This window comes from Dendrobates tinctorius, unplaced genomic scaffold (assembly GCF_039654945.1).
Source record: "Dendrobates tinctorius isolate UK_male_01 unplaced genomic scaffold, ASM3965494v1 ptg000158l, whole genome shotgun sequence".
NCBI lineage: Eukaryota > Metazoa > Chordata > Amphibia > Anura > Dendrobatidae > Dendrobates > Dendrobates tinctorius.
The window spans coordinates 30,340,306-30,365,366 of NW_027361825.1; the positions used below are offsets into that span (position 1 = coordinate 30,340,306).

Here is a 25,061-nt window from a genome sequence, read left to right on the forward strand (position 1 = left end):
ATTATGGCCTGCCTCTGCTCGCACAGCCGCTCCACCATGTGCAGGGTGGAGTTCCACCTTGTTGCAATGTCGATAATGAGGCGGTGGTTGGGAAGGTGGAGCAATCGCTGCAGCTTCTGCATACGAACGGAGTGTACAGGCGACCGGCGGATGTGCGCGCACAGTCTTCGCACCTTCTGGAGCAGGGCTGTTAACTCCGGATAATTTTTGAGGAAGCACTGCACCACCAGGTTCAAGGTGTGAGCCAAGCAAGGTATGTGGCTGAGTTTTGAAAGGGCTATGGCTGCCACAAAATTACGCCCGTTATCACTAACTACCTTGCCTGCCTCAAGATGTACACTGCCCAGCCATGACTCAGTTTGTCGCTTCAAGTACTCGGCCAGCACCTCGGCGGTGTGTCTGTCGCCCAAACACATCATCTGCAACACAGCCTGCTGACGCTTTCCACTAGCTGCTCGATAGGGGGGCACATCGTGTGCAACAGTGGCAGCTGCAGATGGAGTGCTCGTACGACTGCGCTCTGTGGACGAGCTTTCGCTTCTGGAGGAGGTGGAGGAGGAGGGTCGAACGCCTACAGCCAACTGTTTCCTATACCGTGGGCTAGGCAGCACTGTCCCACCACCGCTGTCCCCTGTGGACCCTGCATCCACCACATTAACCCAGTGCGCAGTGATGGACACGTAACGGCCCTGGCCATGCCGACTGGACCATGCATCAGTTGTGAGGTGCACCTTTCCGCTCACTGACTGCTTGAGTGCATGGACAATGCGGTCTTTCACATGATGGTGGAGGGCTGGGATGGCTTTGCGAGAGAAGAAGTGGCGACTGGGTAGGTCATAGCGTGGTACTGCATAGGCCATGAGTTCGCAGAAAGCTGTGCTTTCCACCAACCGAAAGGGCATCATCTCAAACGAGATTAGTTTGGCAATGTGGGTGTTCAAACCCAGTGTACGCGGATGAGAGACTGAGTACTTTCTTGACCTACTCATAGTGTCTGGGAGGGTGAGCTGGACTTGAGAGCTGCATATGGTGGAAGTAGCGGTGGACAGGGCGGACTGAGAGAGGGTTGATGATGGTGATGGAGTTGGTGTTCTTTCTGATGGCCTAGAATCAGTCTTTCGTTGATATAACAGTGGGATTCCCTGACTGCTGTGGCCTTGCAACGACACCTCAACATTTGCTGCTGTGCTAACCGGTGGGCTTACAGTGGGGGAAACAATGTAGCGTTGCTGACTACCTTCGTTGTGATCAGTTGCACATGTGGCACTTGAGGTTTGGTGTTGTGTCCACGCTTGCAAGTGCATGCTGGTTAAATGTCTAAGCATGCAACTGGTATTCAAATTTTTAAGATTTTTCCCTCGGCTAAAGGTCTTTGCGCACTTCTTACAGATAACCTTGGCCTGATCATGAGGATTTTGTTCAAAAAAGTGCCACACTGCACTCTTCCTACTTTGGCAGACATTTTGCGGCCTAGCACGCTGTGATCTTTTGACCCTCTGGACAAGCTGTCCAGCAACTCTTTTGATGTTTGGAACCTGTCTTTGGAGTGCTCCGGGCCTGCCAGATAATAGCTGTTGCGATGTCGATGTCTGCTGTGGATGCTCCTCATCTGAGCTATTGGAAGCAGCACCCTCTTCCCCCAATGGATGCCAATCTGGGTCAACAACTGGGTCATCCATCACCTCCTCTTCTATGTCATGTGCACCTTCCTCTGTGTCACCGTGTATGGTGGTATAGTGTGCGGGAAGGGGCACCTGAGTCTCATCAGGGTCAGAATCTGGCTCTGTACACTGCGAGGACAATGTAGTGCTCTGAGTGAATGTACCAGCAGAATCATCCATCAGCGGCTGTGCATCAGTGCACTCCATGTCAGATTCATCTTGGCCTGGGTAATTCACCATTTGACTTGATAATCCAGGCATGGTATGTGAAAACAGCTCCATGGAGTAATCAGTAGTATGGCCTGCGTCATCCTTCAATCTTGGTTGGGGTGAAGGACACAAGGAAAGGTGTGGTTCATGAACATGAGCCTCCAATGACGACTCAGTGCTTTTACTTTTTACAACTGAAGAAGAGGAGGCGATAGAGCTGGAGGCTGAGTCAGCAATGTAAGACAAAACTTTTTCCTGATGCTCTGGCTTTAAAAGCGGTTTGCCAACTCCTAGAAAACTAAGCGTTCGAGGCCTTATGTAGCCAGACGATGACGCAGGCTCAACACCTCCTGCATTCGGTCCTATTTTGCTCTTGCCACTACCATCAGATACACCACCAACACCATCATTACCAGCTGCCAACCCCCGCCCAATTCCACGGCCTCTTCCACCAGCCTTCCTCATTTTTGGTTGAAATGTAGACAAAATCCAACAAACTATATAGTAATGTAAAACAAGGTACAAGGTGTCTATAGGACAGGGGAGATTTTGAATTTCTGCACACACTTTTGGACACTGGACACTTTTGGATTGTGTGAGGCCCACTGATATCTGAGCGCTATGTGACAGGCTCGATGGCACAGCTGTGACCTAAGTGACTAGAGAATAAGTGAGATTTTGAATCTCTGCACACACTTTTGGACACTGGACACTTTTGGATTGTGTGAGGCCCACTGATATCTGAGCGCTATGTGACAGGCTCGATGGCACAGCTGTGACCTAAGTGACTAGAGAATAAGTGAGATTTTGAATCTCTGCACACACTTTTGGACACTGGACACTTTTGGATTGTGTGAGGCCCAATGAATATCTGAGCGCTATGTGACAAGCTCGATGGCACAGCTGTGACCTAAGTGACTAGAGGATAAGTGAGAGTTTGAATCTCTGCACACACTTTTGGACACTGGACACTTTTGGATTGTGTGAGGCCCAATGAATATCTGAGCGCTATGTGACAAGCTCGATGGCACAGCTGTGACCTAAGTGACTAGAGGATAAGTGAGAGTTTGAATCTCTGCACACACTTTTGGACACTGGACACTTTTGGATTGTGTGAGGCCCAATGAATATCTGAGCGCTATGTGACAAGCTCGATGGCACAGCTGTGACCTAAGTGACTAGAGGATAAGTGAGAGTTTGAATCTCTGCACACACTTTTGGACACTGGACACTTTTGGATTGTGTGAGGCCCAATGAATATCTGAGCGCTATGTGACAAGCTCGATGGCACAGCTGTGACCTAAGTGACTAGAGGATAAGTGAGAGTTTGAATCTCTGCACACACTTTTGGACACTGGACACTTTTGGATTGTGTGAGGCCCAATGAATATCTGAGCGCTATGTGACAAGCTCGATGGCACAGCTGTGACCTAAGTGACTAGAGGATAAGTGAGAGTTTGAATCTCTGCACACACTTTTGGACACTGGACACTTTTGGATTGTGTGAGGCCCAATGAATATCTGAGCGCTATGTGACAAGCTCGATGGCACAGCTGTGACCTAAGTGACTAGAGAATAAGTGAGATTTTGAATCTCTGCACACACTTTTGGACACTGGACACTTTTGGATTGTGTGAGGCCCAATGAATATCTGAGCGCTATGTGACAAGCTCGATGGCACAGCTGTGACCTAAGTGACTAGAGGATAAGTGAGAGTTTGAATCTCTGCACACACTTTTGGACACTGGACACTTTTGGATTGTGTGAGGCCCAATGAATATCTGAGCGCTATGTGACAAGCTCGATGGCACAGCTGTGACCTAAGTGACTAGAGGATAAGTGAGAGTTTGAATCTCTGCACACACTTTTGGACACTGGACACTTTTGGATTGTGTGAGGCCCAATGAATATCTGAGCGCTATGTGACAAGCTCGATGGCACAGCTGTGACCTAAGTGACTAGAGAATAAGTGAGATTTTGAATCTCTGCACACACTTTTGGACACTGGACACTTTTGGATTGTGTGAGGCCCAATGAATATCTGAGCGCTATGTGACAGGCTCGATGGCACAGCTGTGACCTAAGTGACTAGAGAATAAGTGAGATTTTGAATCTCTGCACACACTTTTGGACACTGGACACTTTTGAATTGTGTGAGGCCCAATGAATATCTGAGCGCTATGTGACAAGCTCGATGGCACAGCTGTGACCTAAGTGACTAGAGGATAAGTGAGAGTTTGAATCTCTGCACACACTTTTGGACACTGGACACTTTTGGATTGTGTGAGGCCCAATGAATATCTGAGCGCTATGTGACAAGCTCGATGGCACAGCTGTGACCTAAGTGACTAGAGGATAAGGGAGATTGGATTGCTTTTAAAAAAGCAGTTTGCGGAGCAGTGGGTAAACAGCAATGCCAGCCTGTCAGGAAGCCTTAAAAGGCAGCCCAACAACCAACACCACTGATACACCACTATATAGCCTCCCCTTGCACTGCACACAGTGACTGGTGTGTTGTGCAGGCCAAATTGCTATCAGCAGCAGATGCAGTTTTCTTTTCTTCTCAGCAGGACAAAAAAAAAAATTGGGATTGCTTTTAAAAAAGCAGTTTGAGGCCCAATGAATATCTGAGCGCTATGTGACAGGCTCGATGGCACAGCTGTGACCAAAGTGACTAGAGGATAAGGGAGATTGGATTGCTTTTAAAAAAGCAGTTTGCGGAGCAGTGGGTAAACAGCAATGCCAGCCTGTCAGGAAGCCTTAAAAGGCAGCCCAACAACCAACACCACTGATACACCACTATATAGCCTCCCCTTGCACTGCACACAGTGACTGGTGTGTTGTGCAGGCCAAATTGCTATCAGCAGCAGATGCAGTTTTCTTTTCTTCTCAGCAGGACAAAAAAAAAAATTGGGATTGCTTTTAAAAAAGCAGTTTGAGGCCCAATGAATATCTGAGCGCTATGTGACAGGCTCGATGGCACAGCTGTGACCAAAGTGACTAGAGGATAAGGGAGATTGGATTGCTTTTAAAAAAGCAGTTTGCGGAGCAGTGGGTAAACAGCAATGCCAGCCTGTCAGGAAGCCTTAGAAGGCAGCCCAACAACCAACACCACTGATACACCACTATATAGCCTCCCCTTGCACTGCACACACAGTGACTGGTGTGTTGTGCAGGCCAAATCGCTAGAAGCAGAAGCAGTTTTTTGGTCTTCTTCCCTGCCTAACGCTCTCCCTACAGAATCAGCAGCAACCTCTCCCTATACTGAGAACGGCAGAAGTAAGATGGCGGTCGGCGTGCACGCCCTTTTATACCCCCTGTGACGCCCACCAAAGCAAGCCAATCACTTGCATGCCCTTCTGAAAGATGGTGGTGACCCGTGCCTATGTCATCACATTGCCCACAGTGTCCGTGGATCCTGATTGGCTGAAAAAGAGCGCAAAACAAACTTTTGAAACGCGACTTTGGCGCGTAAGTCGCCGACCTCGTGGCCGACCTCATCCTAGGGTCGGGTTTCGTTTCATGAAACCCGACTTTGCCAAAAGTCGGCGACTTTTGAATTTTTTCGACCCGTTTCGCTCAACTCTAGCCCTAACCCTAATTCTAACCCTAGTCGTGACCCGAGCCCTAACCCTAGCCCTAGCACAACCCTAACCCTAACCCTAGCCTAACCCTAGCCCTAACCCTAGCCCAACCCTAACCCTAGCCCAACCCTAACCCTAACCCTAACCCTACCCTAACTCTAACCCTAACCCTAGCCCTAACCCTACCCTAACCCTAACCCTTACCCTAGCCCTAACCCTACCCTAACCCTAACCCTAACCCTAATGGAAAACTGAAAAAAAAAATATTTTCTTTATTTCATTATATTGGCCTATATAAGGGAGTGATAAACGGGGGGGTTATGTACTATTTTTTTTATTTTGATCACTATGATCGTTTATCATAGTGATCAAAATAATGAATGGAATCTGCCAGCCGGAGCCGGCAGATTCCCGGCGGGCGCACTGCGCATGCGCCCGCTATTTTCAAGATGGCGACGCCCATCGGAGGATGCCGGCGGGGCGTGGGACCACCGGGAGGGGACGGAGGGCCACGGAGAGGTACCGGGGGGGATCGGGGACCCTATTTCTCTCTCCTCTGATGTGCGATCACATCAGAGGAGAGAGAAATTAAATGTAAAATCGCAGCTTTTTTTTTTTTTTTGCGGTCGCCGTTATAGGGTTAATAACGGCGATCGCAAAAGCGGGGGTCGGTAAAAACCGACCGATTCATGTTCTCTGGGGTCTCGGCTACCCCTGGCAGCCGAGACCCCGGAGAAAATCCAACACTGTTGGGCGCTATTCACTTAAATCACAGCACCGTGAATTAACGGCGCTGTGGTTTTAGTACCCTTAATTACCGCCGTTAAAAGGCGTATCGGCGGTCGTTAAGGGGTTAAATAGAGACAAAAGGTTAAAATGAATAATAAACTATATATATAAATCTGAGTGTAAGTATGTGTGTGCATAAGTATCAAGCTACGCCCACTCCACATAGCCCCGCCCACTCTACATAGCCACACTCACTCCACACGCAAAGCCCTGTCCACACGGTCCACGTTGGACATAACATAAATACATGCACATGACACACAGCCATCCCTCTATTCCATTGATACATACAGTATATGATATAGCAAATATACAGGCTCGAACTGGCCCATAGGGTAACAGAGCAATCCCCCGATTGGCCCCTGTGCAAATCTGGGCTTCCAACTTCCCTGTATGGGCACTACTTGGCATAATTCACTTGATTCACTCTGTATAGAAAAAAAACATCTCATTATTCATTAACCAAACTACCCAGTTTATTATTATATAGAAATATAAGTAAATTTGTGAACGGGGGTAGTGTAATATCTGTAAGCAGGTTAAAAGTGCCCCCCCAAGCCAATGTTACTGGTGGGCCCTTGGCACCCCAGTCCAACACTGCACATGTACATCCAGCACACTGTGCAGAGCCTGGAGTTGCTGGTGAGAGTGGCGTGGGTGAGGTCTACGGTGATTGATGGCAGTCCTGTGAGAGTGACCCTGGCCAACCCACCCTCTGCCCATGCGCCGATCTTCAGGAATGTAGTGATGAGGTTTGTGGTGTACGGCACTGAGTCTGTGGATGGCGGGAAATATGGCGTGTGCTCAGCCTGCGGCTCTGGGGCTCTCACACTGCACGGGCTGCTGCTGTTGAGTGCAGCACAGATCGCTGCTCCGTAGATGCCTGGACTTGTGGGACATCTCCAGCGCTCTCCATCCTGAAAGAGGAGGAGGGACATGCAGCATCTACGGGATGAGTGAGTGTCACACTGGACAAGTTCTCCAGATGGAAAAGTTTTCTGACTCTTCTGATACTTGAAGCTCCGGTCGCTGCTCCTGGTGTCTCCCATCAGTCAGCTCTCCGGAGCTCTTAAAGGGATTGTCCTGGATGAGGCAACGGAGAAGCAAACACCGGACTTGGACTTTGTCATCACTTTACAACTGTGACAGACCTGTGCTACAGACTGTGCAGGAGGGAGAAGCCCCCTTACCATTACATCTGCCACTGTGGCCCACCAGCAAAGTGATGTACTACAGTACTGATACACACGCGGTAAAAATTGTTGGTACCCCTCGTTTAATGACAAAAAAACCACAATGGTGACAGAAATAACTTGAATCTGACAAAAGTAATAATAAATTAAAAATCTATGAAAATGAACAAATGAAAGTCAGACATTGCTTTTCAACCATGCTTCCACAGAATTTTTAAAAAAATAAAACTCATGAAATAGGCCTGGACAGAAATGATGGTACCCTTAGCTTAATATTTTGTTGCACAACCTTTTGAGGCAATGACCGCAATCAAAAGTGCACATAAAAACATTTCACATCATATATTCAACACTACAGATTTGCAGCACAAATTAACTAAATGATTACCCAAGTATTGATAGAATTTTTTTTAACCGGTCCCTTAACTGCTGCCATGAAAAGTCGTATCGGCAGTCGTTAAGGGGTTAATATCGTATCAAATAAATTTTGCTTCAATAAATGGTCTCGGTTAAAAGAATGCTATCAATACTTGGGTAATCATTTAGTTTAAGTGTTTGTTGCAAATCTGTAGTGTTGAATATGTGAGAAATCTTTTTATGTGCAAAATAATCATTATAATTTGTTATAACTAACCACAGTTAGTTACTACGCCCGGGCAATGCGGGGCTCTTCAGCTAGTAATAATAATAATTAAAACATACAAAACAAGTATGGATAAAAACAGAACAGAAAATATTAAACAAAAAGGATCTGGATGCTTGCAGTGTACGTCATGTCCAAATCCATTTGGATTCTCTCCGAGCCAATGAACGACTAATATTACCACCGCGAAGATCCAAATGGACTCGATCAATGCCAATGAATCGCAAACCAGAAGGATCACATGAGTGATGGGTTTTAAAATGTTTAGGGATTGGTTTTAAGTTTTCTGTGTTATCATCATTGGCAGCAGCAAGAATATCTCTAACGTGTTCTCGTACTCTTACTTTAAAGGGGCGAGTAGTAAGATCCACATAAATATTTTGAACATGGACAGGTAGCGTTGTATATGACGGCTTTAGAAATGTTAAAGTCTGAGTTATTGTATATACTTTGTTGTCTGACGATTTGAACTGGGTGGCGTGGTCATTGTTGGTACAGGCCACATATTTGCCACAAGGTGAATATTTCCATTTCTAATGGAGTTGGTGGAAAATATAGTTGGATGGGTATTAGGTGCACAATAAGATATCACCAGATGATCTCTCAAATTGCGTGAACGTCGAGCTGTGATGCAAGGTCTATCAGAGTGATATTGTCTCAATGTTGGATCAGCCAGAATAGGCCAATGTTGTGATATAATATCCTGCATACGTTGCTACTGTGAGTGGAACTGGGTTGTTATTCTCACCTGATTGTTAGGTTCTTTGGTCCCTGTACAGTAGATGAGATCATGTCTCTTAGAATTTTTAGCTGTATTATAAGCTCTCTTGATGCTGCAGTAGCTATAGCCATGGTCCAGAAATCTTTCACGTATTTCAATAGCTGGGGTTTCAAAATCCTTTTCTGAAGAACATAAGCGGCGTAACAATAAAAACTGGCCAATGGGAACAGAATTAATAACATGATGTGGATGTGATGAAGAGGATTGGAGAAGAGAATTAACTGCTGTATCTTTTCTGTAAAAATCGGAATGCAACATGCCCTGATTGTCTTGCTGGATGGTAATATCAAGGAAGTTTAGTTGTTGTCCTATGAAAGTCATAGTCAAAAGTTAGATGTAGATTTAAGTCATTCTTATTAAGATCAGAGACAAAAGATTTGAGTTCAACCTCATTACCACGCCAGATAACCCCTTCTACTCCCGGGGGTTAACAGCGGGTGACTGGGTCTGGATTATGCTAGGACCCTACTTCGCCCGGCCCCGGATCCAACTGAAAACAATTTTGAGCATTGGTGCAGATGATTTTATGCTCTGAGGACTGTACTTTGTGTGATATTATGGTGGAGGAAGAGGAGAAGAGGCCACTTGATGCAGCTCTTACCATCCATTCGAGCACATGCTCTTTCTAGCCCTCATCTACCAGGCATACCGCTGTGCGGCTGCCAAAGAAAGGGGGTCTATTAGCCCGTCCAGTAACAGAAGTTGTCAGTTGTCTTTGGATAGGAAGAGCGAGTGTTTGTTCAGTAGATCTTTCAGTAACATTCCACCTACCCCACGCACACCTCAAACAACACGCCTATTCCCTCTTCCACCATGACCTCACTTTTTTCCACTCTTGTTGTATGTTCCTTTCCCCTATTTAAACCAGCTGTTTAACAACCCTAGACCTATCAGTCACCCTTCACTAAACTAATAATCAGTATTTATTTGCTGAGATAGTGTGGCTGAACCACAGAAGCACAAAAGATATATATGCTGAAATGTGGACTGGTGGATGGACTACGCAATTAACACAAAGAATTTATGTACTGAAATGTGGACTGGTGGCTGGACCACACAATTAGCACAAAGGATTTAGATGCTGAAATGGCGTCTGGTTGCTGTACCGCAGAATCAGCTGCACTTTGGATTTATACGCTGAATTTGCAACTTGAGAAAGCACCACAGAATTAGCATTCCATTTTTGTATGCTGGAATTTGACACATCTGAACTAGCTGAAATTAAACCGCCTAGTTAGCTAACTATCTATGTCTAACTATCAGCAGCCTCACTATGCTGTTACACTCACAAAATGGCGCCGAAGCCACATGTCAACTTTTTATATGGAGAGGAACACGTGACTTCAGCCGCCAATGAAACAAGCACCTGTGTCTGAATGTTGTGGATGGTTTCAACGCTCTGATTGGCTGCCGGAATCTCCACACATTACGTTAATAATAAAAAACAAACAATAACAGCCTGCTGCTCCTCTGACCTCTCTCCACACTCTCCCCTTATCAAACACGTCCACCCTGGCTCATCATACAGCACCAGTATCCTAAAGAATGAGCAAAAGCATTAGTGGAAACTCGATCATTTACCGAACATTTACTGAATTTTGCTGAGTCATGCAGCACCAGTATCCTAGCCAAAGACCTAACAAAAGCATTAGTGGAAACTCGATCATTTACCGAACATTGGCTGAATTTTGCTGAATTTGAGGAAAATGTCCAGGAATCCAAACACAAATCCGAATGTGCAAAGTTCTTGCCAAATTTGAGATTGGAGAACGCTTTCCTACCAAGTCCGCTACTCTTTAGTGAAGAGCATTTACATTGTTCTTGCTTGGCTTTTTATAATTAGCAGGAAGTTTGTAAGTTTCGCAAATCAACTTAATTTGAAATGAGAGTGCAATTGTTTTGATTGCAGTTGTAACAAGGAAAGCAAAAGCAGATAGTATTACATAAAATGATTACTGAAAATAAACCAATTATATAACTTGTTAGTAAGGAGTTAATATCTGCTCTATTGGAACCTGATCATGCTGTCTCCGCCTAGTCATGCCTACAGTATTTCTTCTCATTTTTTGGCTGGAGAGTTATTTGAGTGCAGTCAGGGTGAGATCTAGGTCTGTGAACATGGACATTACATGGATGGGAATCCTGGTCCTCACCTGCATTATCATCTACTCAACATGGGACACCTTTTACAGAAAACGCAACCTTCCTCCTGGTCCTACACCGCTGCCTCTCGTGGGAACATTGCTGCACATGAAGAGAGGGGAGATGGTTAATTCTCTCATGAAGGTCACTTGCTTTTATTTCTCTGTAAGCTAGAGAAAGGAAAATTTTAGATTATTTTATTTGCGTTTTGGATTCATGTCGATGTGTAACCTATTTTTCAGCTTTGGTCTCAATATGGATCAGTGTACACCCTTTACTTTGGTTCTCGGCCAGTGGTCATTCTTTGTGGATACGAGGTAATGAAGGAGGCACTTATTGACCAAGGAGAAGTATTTGGTGCCCGGGGACCTCTATATATACTGGAGAACTTTACCCGGGGATATGGTAAGTAAAACATTTGAACACTATTCCATAATAAAGGAAATGATGAAATACAAGGATAACAATCTATATAAAACTATCATAGTAGCCATTTATTGATTTCCAACTGATGAACATAGACAGGAGCGCCTCAATGCCAAGTAGTAGCTTCAATGCTTTGCACGGATGTATATGTTAGTGACAGAACTGTACTGTAGAGCAAAATTGTGTGTTCTTTTTTCACTGCTGGTGCAGTTCCACAGGAAGGATCCTGGACACACAAGGGTTGAAGCAATGCTTTTTTAATATCAACGCGTTTCGAAGTTATCAAACTTCTTCAGGAATAGATGAATTGACAAACAGACAGCTTTATAAGACACATGGCATTCAAATAGATGGCAAAAGGGACATGATCTGTCAAAGCTCACCCTTCACCTGTTACAAATGGTATTAAAAAATGTACATATAAGGGAAAAGATAAGGAAAAAAGAAGACATAAGAATAAAAAACTTTAAAAAGCATCACTTATGGGGTGTCTTATTTATAAAAATATATACATGTATATGTATATAGGATAACAATGTTCCTATGGAAAAATATATATGACTATAAAATATAAACATATACACTCACTGGCCACTTTATTAGGTACACCTGTCCAACTGTGTGTTAAGACTTAATTTCTAATCAGCCAATCACATGGCGGCAACTCAGTGCATTTAGGCATGTAGACATGGTCAAGACAATCTCCTGCAGTTCAAACCGAGCATCAGTATGGGGAAGAAAGGTGATTTGAGTGCCTTTGAACGTGGCATGATTGTTGGTGCCAGAAGGGCTGGTCTGAGTATTTCAGAAACTGCTGATCTACTGGGATTTTCACGCACAACCATCTCTAGGGTTTACAGAGAATGGTCCGAAAAAGAAAAAAAATCCAGTGAGCGGCAGTTCTGTGGCCGGAAATGCCTTGTTGATGCCAGAGGTCAGAGGAGAATGGGCATACTGGTTCGAGCTGATAGAAAGGCAACAGTGACTCAAATTGCCACCCGTTACAACCAAGGTAGGCAGAAGAGCATCTCTGAACGCACAGTGCGTCGAACTTTGAGGCAGATGGGCTACAGCAGCAGAAGACCACACTGGGTACCACTCCTCTCAGCTAAGAACAGGCATCTGATGGCTACTTTCAGCAGGATAATGCGCCATGTCATAAAGCTCGAATCATCTCAGATTGGTTTCTTGAACATGACAATGAGTTCACTGTACTCAAATGGCCTCCTCAGTCACCAGATCTCAATCCAATAGAGCATCTTTGGGATGTGGTGGAACGGGAGATTCGCATCAGGGATGTGCAGCCGACAAATCTGCGCCAACTGTGTGATGCCATCATGTCAATATGGTCCAAAATCTCTGAGGAATGCTTCCAGCACCTTGTTGAATCTCTGCCACGAAGAATTGAGGCAGTTCTGAAGGCAAAAGGGGGTCCAACCCGTTACTAGCATGGTGTACCTAATAAAGTGGCCAGTGAGTGTAATTTGATAATATGAAAGTGCATTTAACCTTAAAAGAAACAGAAAAAAGGCGATGTAGAAAATTTTACTTCTTCACAAAATTTTTGTCTGAGTTCTTTCAATATATTTTTATTGACACATTTCAAACCCATATGGTTTTTGTTGACTAATAATTTTTTTCTGAGACCCTTTGGTTCATATACGCTTGTAACTATCCTTTTATCTTGGATACACTTTTCTAACCCCCTTTTTTCACGTGTCCTTCATGGCTCGATCTATAACAAACATAAGGATAATGAAAACTCTGATCCTGACAACACTGGTTCAATTCCCATCGATATGTTTATATTTTATTTTCTATAGGAACATTAAAATCTGTCGGGGTCCTGAGAACTCATAGATTGTCTAAATGAAGAGGCAGATCCTTAGAGCATGAGCTGAGTGGTAAACCAATTGACATTTTTTTTTTTAAAAATATGGATGTTGTGGTATTGCTGTTTAAGTGTTCGTCCTCCCCAACCCCCAAAACATGATTCCTATTCTGTAGAGACCTTTTGTGTCATGAGAAATCGAGCTTAGAAGTCATATGCAGATAACGTTTGAAGCACATTGGATGTGTACCAGTACATTTAGAGCTCCTGCAAACATCTGTGCAAATCAGTGATCTTGGACCGCAATGCACACACTGGCCGTGGGTCTCCCAACCCGAGAGAGACAGCCTCATATAAATGCATAAATCTGTCGCTCTTGTGTCAGGAGACCTGTGGCCAGTTTGTGCACTGGGGTCTGATAGCCGAGTGATTTGCACGGACGTCTGAATGAGCCATTAGTCTGCTTCTTCCTAGTACACTGCCACCCAGTCCAGATTTCAGTCCACAGGTCTTCTGTCTTCTTCACAGATCTTGTCCAGTCTTCTACACCTTCAGCACTGTCTAGACTTTGTCATGCCATTATGCAGTACGTGACCTCATCAGTAACTAGTCAGCACCTGTAGTACTAAAGACTGGACAGGACCTGTGAAGAAGACCAATGAACTGCTGTGATAGAAACTGGACCTGTAAGAACTAGATAGTTGTAAAGAGCAGGAAAGGATCGGGAAGAAGTGAGTATTTTTTTAAAATCATTCCCAGCCCTTTTGAATCCAGCAAAATGGTAGTCCCATACTTTGGGATTTGCATAAAGTGAATTTAAAAAATTTAAGATTAACGTGAGTCACCTTAGATTTGCACATCTCCAATCACCAATAATTCAAAGTTGTCTCCTCACTGTACACGTACAGTAGATCGCACTCGCGTTTTAGCACCAGCGTTGCATGTTCATGTCAATGTCACCAAGAAGTTACATTTATTTGTATTTTTGAAGCTTTTTATTAATCTGATAAAGGGAGAGAAGTGACTGTCCGGTCCGTCACCTCGCTGTCTTCTCCCCACCCTGCTCCAGCTGATTAACATGTCTCTCCTTATGCCCACACTTATGAGATACCTATCAAACAGCTGTAGTATTGCAGAGAGAAGCCAGGCTATGACGGGCAGCATTAATCTAGTGACAGGTTCCCTTTAAGTAGTAAGAACTGCTCCCATTCCTTAATTTTACCTCAGGGAGCAGGCAAATAATATGTGCATTGGTGCCTGCTGGTGAATGTTTGAAGGGGTTGTTTATGTTTGTCCAAAGGCAAAAGTAGAATCAAGATAGGTTCTGGGATCACAGCCATGGGAAAAAAAAATGAAATTGAGTAAAACAAAATCAAATGAGCGCAGAGCCGGACACGTTACAGCTGCTTTTGGATTATACAACAAATGTCAGCAATGTTTTGTCAGTTGTCCAAGACAAACACTTAAGTTCATGTGAGCATCGGACATGGGGGGGGGGGGGGCATCTGGATGATGAATGCAATTCCTCTGATCAATGTGGTACCTGTCAAATGATATACACATGGTCAAAATTGTTGGTAACCATTATTTAATGACAGAAAAACCCACAATGGTCACAAAAATAACTCGAATCTAACAAAAGTAATAATAAATTAAACACCTATGAAACTGAACAAATGAAAGTCAGACACTGCTTTTCAACCATACGTCCACAGAACTTTTTTAAAAAGTAAAGCTCAAGAAATAGGCCTGGACAGAAATGATGGTACCTCCGAAAATAATGTGACAAAAGGGACATGTTAAATCAAGGTGTGTCCACTAATTAGCATCACAGGTGTCTACAATCTTGGAATCAGTGAGTAGGCCTGTATAAAGGGCTACAGATACTCACTGGGCTGTTTGGTGGCATGGTGTGTATCACACTCAACATGGACCAGAGGAAGCTAAGGAAAGAGTTGTCTCAGGAGGTTAGAAAGAAAATTATAGACAAACTTGTTAAAGGTAAAATTTATAAGACCATCTCTAAGCTTGATGTTCCTGTGACTACATTGCACATATTATTCAGAAATGTAAGATCCATGGGATTGTTGCCCACCTATCTGGACATGGCAGCAGGAGGAAAATTGATGACAATTCAAAGAGACGGATAATACGAATGGTAAGAAAAGAGCCCAGACAAACTTCTAAGCAGATTAAAGAGGAACTTAAAATTCAGATTGCTCCCTCCGTCGCTGTATGAGCCAAAGTGAACTTCATGGGAGATGACCAAGAAGGACACCATTGTTGAAAAAAAAATATAAAAAATCCAGACTGTAATTGGCCAGACTTCATGTTGACAAGCCACAAAGCTTCAGAGAGAATGTTCTATGGACATATGAGACAAAAATTGAACTTTTTGGCAAAGCACATCAGCTCTATGTTCACTAATGGAAAAATGAAGCATATCAAGAAAAGAACACTGTCCCTACTGTGAAACAAGGAGGAGGCTCTGTTATGTTCTGGGGCTGTTTTGCTGCATCTGGCACAGGGTGTCTAGAATCTGTGCAGGGTACAATGAAATCTCAAGACTATCAAGGGATTCTAGAGAGAAATGTGCTACCCAGTGTCAGAAAGCTTGGTCTCAGTTGCAGGTCATGTGTCTTGCAACAGGATAATAAACCAAAGCACACAGCTAAAAACAGCCAAGAATGACTAAGAGGAACAATTGGACTATTCTGAAGTGGCCTCCTATGAGCCCTGACCTAAATCCTATTGAGCATCTTTGGAAAGAGCTGAAACATGCCTTCTGGAAAAGGCAACCTTCAAACTTGAGACAATTGGAGCAGTTTGCTCTTGAGGAGTGGGCCAAAATACTTGTCGAGAGGTGCAGAAGTCTCATTGACAGTTACAGGAATCGTTTGATTGCAATCACTGCCTCTAAAGGTTGTGCAACAAAATATTAAGTGAAGGGTACCATCATTTCTGTCCAGGCCTATTTCATGAGTTTTTTTTTTTAGTTCTGTGGAATCATGGTTAAAAACTAATGTCTGGTATGTATGAAGGATAGGGCGCATCACAGTTCAAAAGATAAATAGAGAGATAATATCCATATAATAGAGGTGCCACAACAGGTAGAGAAAATATTGTGAGAAGGAAAAGGAAGAAAGCTACCTGTAACCATGTGCACACTCTCAGAATTGGATAAAAATATGCAATTTTATTGGACAAAAAACAACAAGCAGAAAAAAATCTAAACAATTAAAAACATAAGAAACAGGGTTTCCCAGACCAGCATGCCACAAAATAGACAAATAAGTTAATGCATCAGATAATATATCTACATGATCATATAACAGCAATTAACAAAAATAATAATAATTCAATGATATATAAATATTTATATATATAATATGGATTGATGCAGAAAAAAATCACATACCCGTGACGACGATGGTAGAAAGCCCTGAGGCTAAAGCAAAATAAGCTAGCCAATTAACAGAGACGGATATGTGTCCTGAGAACTGGCATATTATCATTCACCCGGCAAAAGATGGCATAAAGGCAGTATAATTGACCTTTATATATAGCATGGGGTTTAAATGGGCATGATATAGATGTGGTCCAGCCAGTATAAATGAAAGCACAAGTGGCTGGCCACAACTGAAAGTGAAGGAAGAGAATGGCAGAATGCCGAATGAGGTTATAGCCCCATAATATGTCCCAACAATTGCCAGAGAATTACCTATATGTGCGTAGCATACGTCACCTGGGAGAAAAAGATGCCGGATGTTATGACTCCTGGAGTGGACCCTCTGGGCCATCGTACCAACCCACCCCTGGTGAACTGACCTAGTGAGGACCATTCTCTATACAGGGAGCGTCAGGGGCAGACCCAGGGGAATAAATTACCATGACTGCTGGTACCAGGTGGCTGGCTCGAAGGATGCGCAAGAAATCGTGTCTAGCAGGGTGAATATGGGGGCATGCTGGGTACAGTAGGGCGCAGAGCGCATACTCAGAAGCACACAGGATGAATATGGGGGCACGCTGGGTACAGAAGGGTGCAGAGCACGTACTTGGAAGCACGCAGGGTACGAGAGGGTGCGGAGTGCATACTGGGAAGCATGCTTGGGTACAAGAGAGTGCAGAACGCGTATTGGGAAGCATGCTGGGTACAGGCAGGGACCTGAGTACAAAGGGTGACCATGCAGGAACCTAGCTGGCCTAGCAGGGAAGCAAAGTGATAATCAGGCACCTCCCCTAGCAGGAAGCAGCCTGATAAACTAGTGGCTGCTGCAGGTTAGAAAAGACTTCCAGGTCAAGAGCTTCAGCTAGAATAAGACACCAGAGACACATGGGGCCACGGCCTAAGCTGAGGACGGAGCACGCGCGAGTCACCGCATCCAGAGCCGACCGTGAAACCGGAAGCGAGGACACCGAGTGGCGCACCCCTCATCCAGAGACCTGCCAGGATGCTGAAATGAGGTGAGTAAGTCGAGGAGGCGCGGCCCGGGGTGTAACAGTACCCCCTTCTTTACCCCCCCCTTTTTTAAGGCTGGAAAGAAATATGGGGTGCTTGGATATTTTCCCGGGATTCCCATGACCTCTCTTCAGGGCCAAAGCCCTTCCAATCAATTAAGAAAAGAGTTCTCCCTCTCACCTTCTTCATGGACAGAATATCCCTCACCTCAAATACATCCCCCATGCCAACAAGCTGGGGTGTATGACCCAGAGAAGGATGAAACCGGTTAAGCACATGGGTTGGAAGGAATTGGGAATGCGGAGCGAGGCGGGTAAATTCAACTTGTTCGCATGTCATTAATATGCCTGAGGACCTCAAAAGGGCCAATGTATCAGGGACCTAGTTTGTAAGAAGGTATCTTAAGGCGAATATATTTGGAGGGGAGCCACACCTTGTCACCAGGTAGATAAGGAGGAGAACAGGCGCCTTTTATCTGCATGTTGTTTCATCCTGTCCCGTGCTGTTTCAAGGGCGCTTTTGGTCTCCTGCCAGACCCTGGAGAACTCCCCCGACAGAGAGTCGGCCGCAGGCACTCCCGAGACAGAAGGTACCGGCAGAGGCACACTGGGATGTTGCCCAAAAACGATGAGGAAAGGAGACTTGGAGGAGGATTCGCTGGTGTGGTTATTGTATGCATACTCTGCCCACGGAAGTAAACTGACCCAGTCGTTTTGATGAGCATTTGAAAAGTGACGAAGGTAAGATGTAAGCATCTGATTTGTTTGTTCCACTTGCCCATTGGTCTGGGGATGGTAGGCAGAAGAAAAGTCCAGTGTCACTTTCATAAGCTCACAAGAGCTCTCCAGTACCAAGAGGTGAATTGAAGCTGTGAATTCTAAAAACGTGATTAATGAAAAGCTTTGCCAATTCAGGTGCAGAGGGTAGGCCAGGAAAAGGAACAAAATGGGCCATCTTCGAGAATCGATCCATAACCACCAGGATAACAGTACAACCAGAGGAACGAGGCAGATCGGTGATAAAATCCATAGCTATATGCTGCCATGGCGAGAAGGTACTGGAAGAGAAAGCAGAAGCCTGGAAGGTGGTTGTCTAGGTACCTTGTTCTTGGCGCAGGATGGACATGAAGCTACAAGGTCTTTGACATCCTGATAAAGAGATGGCCACCAGTAGTAGAGAGATAACAGGGAGAGAGCCTTCTTGACTCCGGCGTGGCAGGCAAGTTTGGATGAATGTCCCCAGTGCAACACTCGTTTTCGATTGCCCTCCGCAAAAAAGGTTCTTCCTGGGGGTAAGGAAGTCAAGTTGACAGGAGCCACGGTAATTACCTTGGTGGGGTCGATGATGTTGAAGATTCCACTCCAGTATCGGCCGACTAGAATGACCTAGATAAAGCAAATGGAGTTCAAAGTCAAAACGGGTGAAGAATAATGACCACCTAGTCTGCCGGGGATTGAGCCTTTGAGCAGACTGAATGTACGCCAGATTCTTATGGTCAGTGAAGATCTTGAAAGGGTGAGTGGCGCCTTCAAGTAATTATCGCCATTCCTCCAAGGCCAACTTGATGGCTAATCACTCTTTGTCACCAATGGAATGATTTCGTTCTGATGTGGAGAATACTTTGGAAAAGAAGCTGCAGGTGACAAGACGTCTTGAAGAAGACTTCTGCAAGAGAACAGCACCGGCCCGGTGGAGGATGCATCTACCTTAAAGGCGGTCTTCCACTCATCTCCGGAACGAATATGGATCAAGTTGTAGGCCCCACAAAGATTCAGTTTGTGAAAATTCGTGCTCCTCTTAGCCAGTCAAAGAGCTCCAGGATCAGTGGCAGCGGATACTTGTTTTTTACCGTGATGCCTGTCAGCCCTCTATAGTCTATGCAGGGACAGAGAGAGCCAGCCTTATTTTTGACAAAGAAAAAACCCGCTCATGCGGGCGAGGAAGACTTATGAATGAAGCCTTTGGCTAGATTCTCCTGGATATACTCCAACATGAGATAGCAGATATATTCTACCCCTAGGTAGGGTAGAGCCAGGAAAAAGGTCGATTGGACAGTCATATGGTCGAAGTGGAGGCAGAATCTCAGTCTCCTTCTTGTCGAAGACATCTGCGAAAGACCAATAAGCCGACGGTAGACCTGCAGGCGTTGAGGACGGATGAGCAGAACCCATCAGATGGAGGGGCAGCAGGCACATCTTCTGACAATATGGCCCCCAATGGAGTACATCGCCTGATCGCCAGTCGAGAGTTGGCTCATGTACCCTTAGCCAAAGAAGAAGAAGTGTATGAGACAAAGTAGACAGGACATAGAAAGATATCTTCTCTCGATGCAAGACTCCGATCTGCAGCTCCACTTCTTCTGTGACCTGGGTAATGGTCTCCTGCAAGGGCTTTCTGTCGACCGAAGCTATCAGCTGTGGAGTCTCCAGGGATCTGACAGGAATCTGATATTTTTTAACCACCTCGAGCCTGATAAAGTTCCCCGCCGCACCTGAATCCATATAAGCCTCCTCAGAATAACGTTTGGAACCAAGATTCAGCAAAACAGACACGGTCAGGGGGAGACAGTAATCTAATCACATAGACCTAGGGAGACCTCTCCTACCTGGCCCAGGCATAGGCATTCTCCCTACCTCTTCAAACAGGAACAAAGCAGATGGGAAGGACTGCCACAGTAAAAGCAAAGTTCTAGTGCAAGTCTCTTCCTACAGCGCTGTTCCACCCTCTTGATCCGATCTACCTGCATCGGCTCAGGAGCAGAGACTAAAGAGGAGGACACAGGTCTGAGATTAAGTGGCCTGTAGGTGGGCGAGGGCGAGCGGAGGAATCTTCTCTCCAGAGAAGCTTCATGAGAGCGCTCCTGAAAGCATAAATCAATTTGCGTCGCTAGAGAGATTAAATCCGCTAAGGAGGTTGGTGCATCATGTCCCGCTATCTCATCTTTAATACGGCTCGAGAGGCCTCACCAGAAAGCAACAACCAATGCTTCGTTGTTCAAGCCCAACTCGGAGGTCAGAATGTGAAAACAAATAGCGTATTGGCCAACGGAAAGAGAACCTTGGTGGACATTAAAAAGGGATTCCATGATAGATGACAAGCGACCTGGCTCATCAAACACACGGCGTAAAGTCTCCAAGAAGGTTGGCAACTGGAAAGCCAATGGGTCATCATGCTCCCAGAGTGGGTTAACCCACACCAAAGCCTCCCCCTCCAAATGAGAAACACAAAGGCCACTTTCGCCCGATCGGCAGGATATGGCTGCGGCTGAAGCTCAATGTGTAGCAGACACTGATTCAAAAACCCTGACTTAGCTTGGAGTCACTGCTATACCGTGGCGGTTTACAAAAGTGGGATGGGGGGGCGAGACCTCAATTTGGCGTGCGGCCGAGATGGCAGACTGAAGGAAAAGCAGACGATCGTCTACTGACGCCATGTAGCTAAGCAAGAGGACCTGAGTGTAACACTGCTGATCAAGCTCCTGCTGGAGGCTAGCCCACCGGGGGGCGTTCTCCTGGTCAGAGGTCTGTAAGTCTGGCAACCAGTTCTCTATGGACTTCCAGAAGGACATTATCCGTGAGTACTCTGATTCTTCTTGAACAGGGCTGAGACACCAGCGGGGTCCATGGCCTGATTATGCTGTTACTACTCCTGGAGTGGACCCTCTGGGCCATGGTGCCAACCCACTCTAGTGAGGACCAACCCCTATACAGGGAGCATCAGGGGCAGACCCAGGGGGATGAAGTACCACGACTACTGGCACCAGGTGGCCAGCTCGAAGGATGCACGAGAGACCATGTCTAGCAGAGTGAATACGGGGCATGCTGGGTACAGAAGGGCGCAGAGGGCGTACTCGGAATCATGCAGGGTGAATACTGGGGCACGCTGGGTACAGAAGGGCGCAGAGCACGTACTCGGAAGCACAGAGGGTACGAGAGAGTGCAGAGTCCATACTAGGAAGAATGCCTGGGTACAAGAGAGTGCAGAGCATGTACTGAGAAGCACACATGGGTACAAGAGAGTGGAGAGAGCGTATTGGAAAGCACGCCATGTTCACGCAGGGACCTAAGTACAAAGGGTGACCATGCAGGAACCTAGCTGGCCTAGCAGGGAAGCAAAGTGATAATCAGGCGCCTCCCCTAGCAGGAAGCAGCCCGATATACTAGTGGCTGCTGCAGGTCAGGAAAGACTTCCGGGTCAAGAGCTTCATTTAGAATAAGAGGCCAGAGACGCGTGCGGACGCGGCCTAAGCCAGGGATGGAGCATACATGAGTCATCGGATCCAGAGATCAACAGTGAAGCTGGAAACGAGGACACCGAGCGACGCACCCCTCGCCCAGAGACCTTCCAGGATGCCGAAGTGAGGTGAGTAAGTCAAGGCGGCGCTGCCTGGGGTATAACACCAGAGAGTTCACATAGGTATGAAGCAGTGGGGGGGCGGAGGTGGAAATCAAATCGCCCAGGGAGCCAGGGAACTGACCCCATGCTTATCACTGCATCTAGCACAGCTTCGTCAGGGGAAGTACAGCCTGTTGAATGATGTCCAGTTTATATAACCACCGGTGTGGCAATTGTGGACTCCGTGCAAGCCGGAAGATGATGGGAAGTCACATGAGTGAGGAGGGCGGTGTCATATGAGTGAGAGGAGCAGGCGGACATCTCTGCCTGAGAAGAGAGAACAGCGCAGAATATGTGTGAAAGTAAGGAAAAGGCTGTAGATGGATTGCACAAGTACAGCTTCCGGGAGCGCTAAGTAAAGGGAGAAGGATACAGAAGTGAATGTAGAGCATGCTGTGTGCCGGGGCAGGCCTACCCAAGCAAACAGCAAAACCAGCTCATTGTAAAAAGGGGGAAGGGAAATCAAAAAGAATTCTAAATGAAATAAGAAAAAAAAAGCAAGGAGGATAATGGATGGGAGAAGGGGGAGGTATGGACAATATGACGGTTGGGGAAATAAAGGAAAGGGAAAATGATAAACCAGAAAGAATGGAAAATAAATAAGGAAACAAGAAAACAAGATATAGCAGGCGGGGTAAGATAAAAGCAAAAGCGCGTGCGGCACTGTGCAGTTTGTTGCCAACCAGCAGCAGTGCCCAGACAGGTGAGCAGCGTGCTCTGTCCCTTTGTAAGGGGGTGCCACGTTTCTACCCCCTTAAAGTCGGCTGGATAAAGTATATATTTATTTATGTCTAACTTACATGCTTTGTACATATGTTTGTCCTGTACTGTACATATATTTAGATGTATAAGGGTAGTGCAGTACTGACGTTTGTCCACTAGATGGGGCACACTAGTCACTAGCACTCAGGAGTGTACATAGTTAACTATTGGAGGGGTTTGCTGTGGTTAAGGTAGGAGGACTTCCTGACTCCAGTTAGTTGTGGATGAGCGCCCGCAGTGCTCGAGTGGCTTGAGGCTCGGGCAACACAGCAAACCACGTAACATTTGCAAAGTTAAGTGTCCAGCCATCCAGTGACCACAAGGAAGGACAGAAGTGCAGCTGAAGCGGCAGAGGAAAGGTCCAGGATAGTATACAAGATGCAGGTCGATCAGAAAGTGGCAGGTCATCGCTTGGGCTGATACCCTTAGATCCAGAGTGAAATGGAAAAGAGAAACCCCATGCTCAGGGACTTTGCCAAAGGAGGATGCTGTGTTACCGCAGGAGGCAGTGGGACCCAGTATGGTACTGGTGGACGTAGGACAGGAGGCAGAGAAAGGAAACGTGAACTGTGTGGATACTGATGCTGATGTTGTTAATGTTGTCACTGATCAGGATGTGTTGTGTGGAAGAAAAAGTAAAGTTACAAGTTTAAAGTTCATATTCGACACTGTCTCTCATTGTGCAATAGCACAAGCTATGGAACCTAAGCAAGCCCGATGGGACCCCGAGAGTGCAGAAGGCATAACTGAAGGTATGCTGACAGTGGGACGGTGTGTGCATGTGATGAGAGACTAGGGCAGGTTAGAACTCCTAATCTCCACCACGACTACCACTCTGGCTCTCCCTCACATTTGGCGTAGTCAGCCGGATCCCGCAGCCTTGCAAAGCGGAGATGCCACAGAAGATGTTATTGATGTGCATGAAGAATAAGAGAATGTAAGTGTAACAGAATTGCTGCATGTGACTGACACCATGATGGCAAAGATGGCGGCTCTAAAGATGGACATTGGCACCAAAAAGGAGAAGGACGACAGTGAACCCATCCTTCGTCGGCATTGCAGTTCCAAAATGATGTGAGAAGCTGTCTGTCAGAGTCTGTGGCCTAATCATGATGCCCACCCTTGGGGGTGCGCCGAAAGAGAAGATGGACGTGCCCCTTTAGAACAGGTTGCTAAGAAATGGGTGGAGCAGCTGGAAGCGACCCCACCCTGAAACGGGTGGGACCCAGATGAAAACCCTGTATGCACCTGCATGGTGTCAGCAGCAATGCACCACTCCTGTACCCTACACTGCATGGGAGTAGGCTGCATAGAGTGGCAGTAGCGGCAGGAAAAGGAAAGGACCTGACCCGAATGACGGAGAGAAGATTCTGCTACAATGAACCCGTTACCTGCGGAGAAAGGTCACTGGCGGCTGCCGGAGCCAGAGCAAAGTCCTCGGGAGCCGGAGTCGCGTGATGCGGAGCCGGAGCTCTGACGGCAACTGTAGCTCTGCCGCCAACAGGATATGGAGCTTTTTTGTCGGGAGCTGGGAGAGGAGTACAGGCAGGAAGGTCATCTGTGGAAGCCGGAACCACAACTTCGCCAGGAACCACCACAACAAGAGCAGGAACCGAGTTTGCCGGAGCTGGAAGCCAGCAGACCAGAAATGGTGACCGCCTCAGCAGAGCTGTCACCGAAATTGAAGGCCATACTGGTGCTAAAGCCGTGGGGAACAGAGTATCTAGCGGTGTCTGCAGAGTGGAACAACGGGACAGTTGCGGCCGGGATGCCAAGACTGGTAATGGTGAGTACCCCTCAGCTCTTGACCTCGGAGGGCTGGTCCTTGCCGCGTCTCGGTACCCTGCCAACCTAGACTGTGCCCCAACTCCCTATCCTGGGGAGGGGGATTCCTCATGATGATCTTATGCCCCTTGACTTGCCCTGTGGCCATCATGACCGGAGGGCCGAGACCCCATCTGGGGCAGGTATAGCTCTGGATGCCCCACATTGCCATCAAACGGAGGAGGGCCCGTTCCCGTCTCCAGAGCAGTCGGCATGGATAGCGGGGGTGATAGAAGGCAAGAAACAAAAGAGAAGGAAATATGGGCTGAGCTTTGGAAATATGGAGAAAGGGCAATGGCCAGGTGCTGTACTCGAGGGCAGTTGGTCCACACTAGGGTGGAACGAGGATACGGCTTCATTC

The 25,061-nt window shown here is 46.3% G+C and overlaps 1 protein-coding gene across 2 annotated transcripts in view; it reads left to right on the forward strand.

Moving 5' to 3' along the window:
* LOC141052038 (cytochrome P450 2A6-like) overlaps nucleotides 1–25,061 on the forward strand; it is a 257,099-nt gene that overhangs the window by 66,264 nt on the left and 165,774 nt on the right. Inside the window, exons 1-2 of one of the 2 annotated variants that reach the window (XM_073549217.1) lie at nucleotides 10,925–11,147; nucleotides 11,246–11,408. The exons of the other annotated variant lie outside the window; for it this stretch is intronic. Of the exons in view, the coding sequence (XP_073405318.1) occupies nucleotides 10,980–11,147; nucleotides 11,246–11,408 (331 nt within the window). The 5' untranslated portion in view covers nucleotides 10,925–10,979. Of the gene's footprint in view, nucleotides 1–10,924; nucleotides 11,148–11,245; nucleotides 11,409–25,061 lie in introns of those variants that run through there. 2 annotated transcript variants of the gene reach the window in all.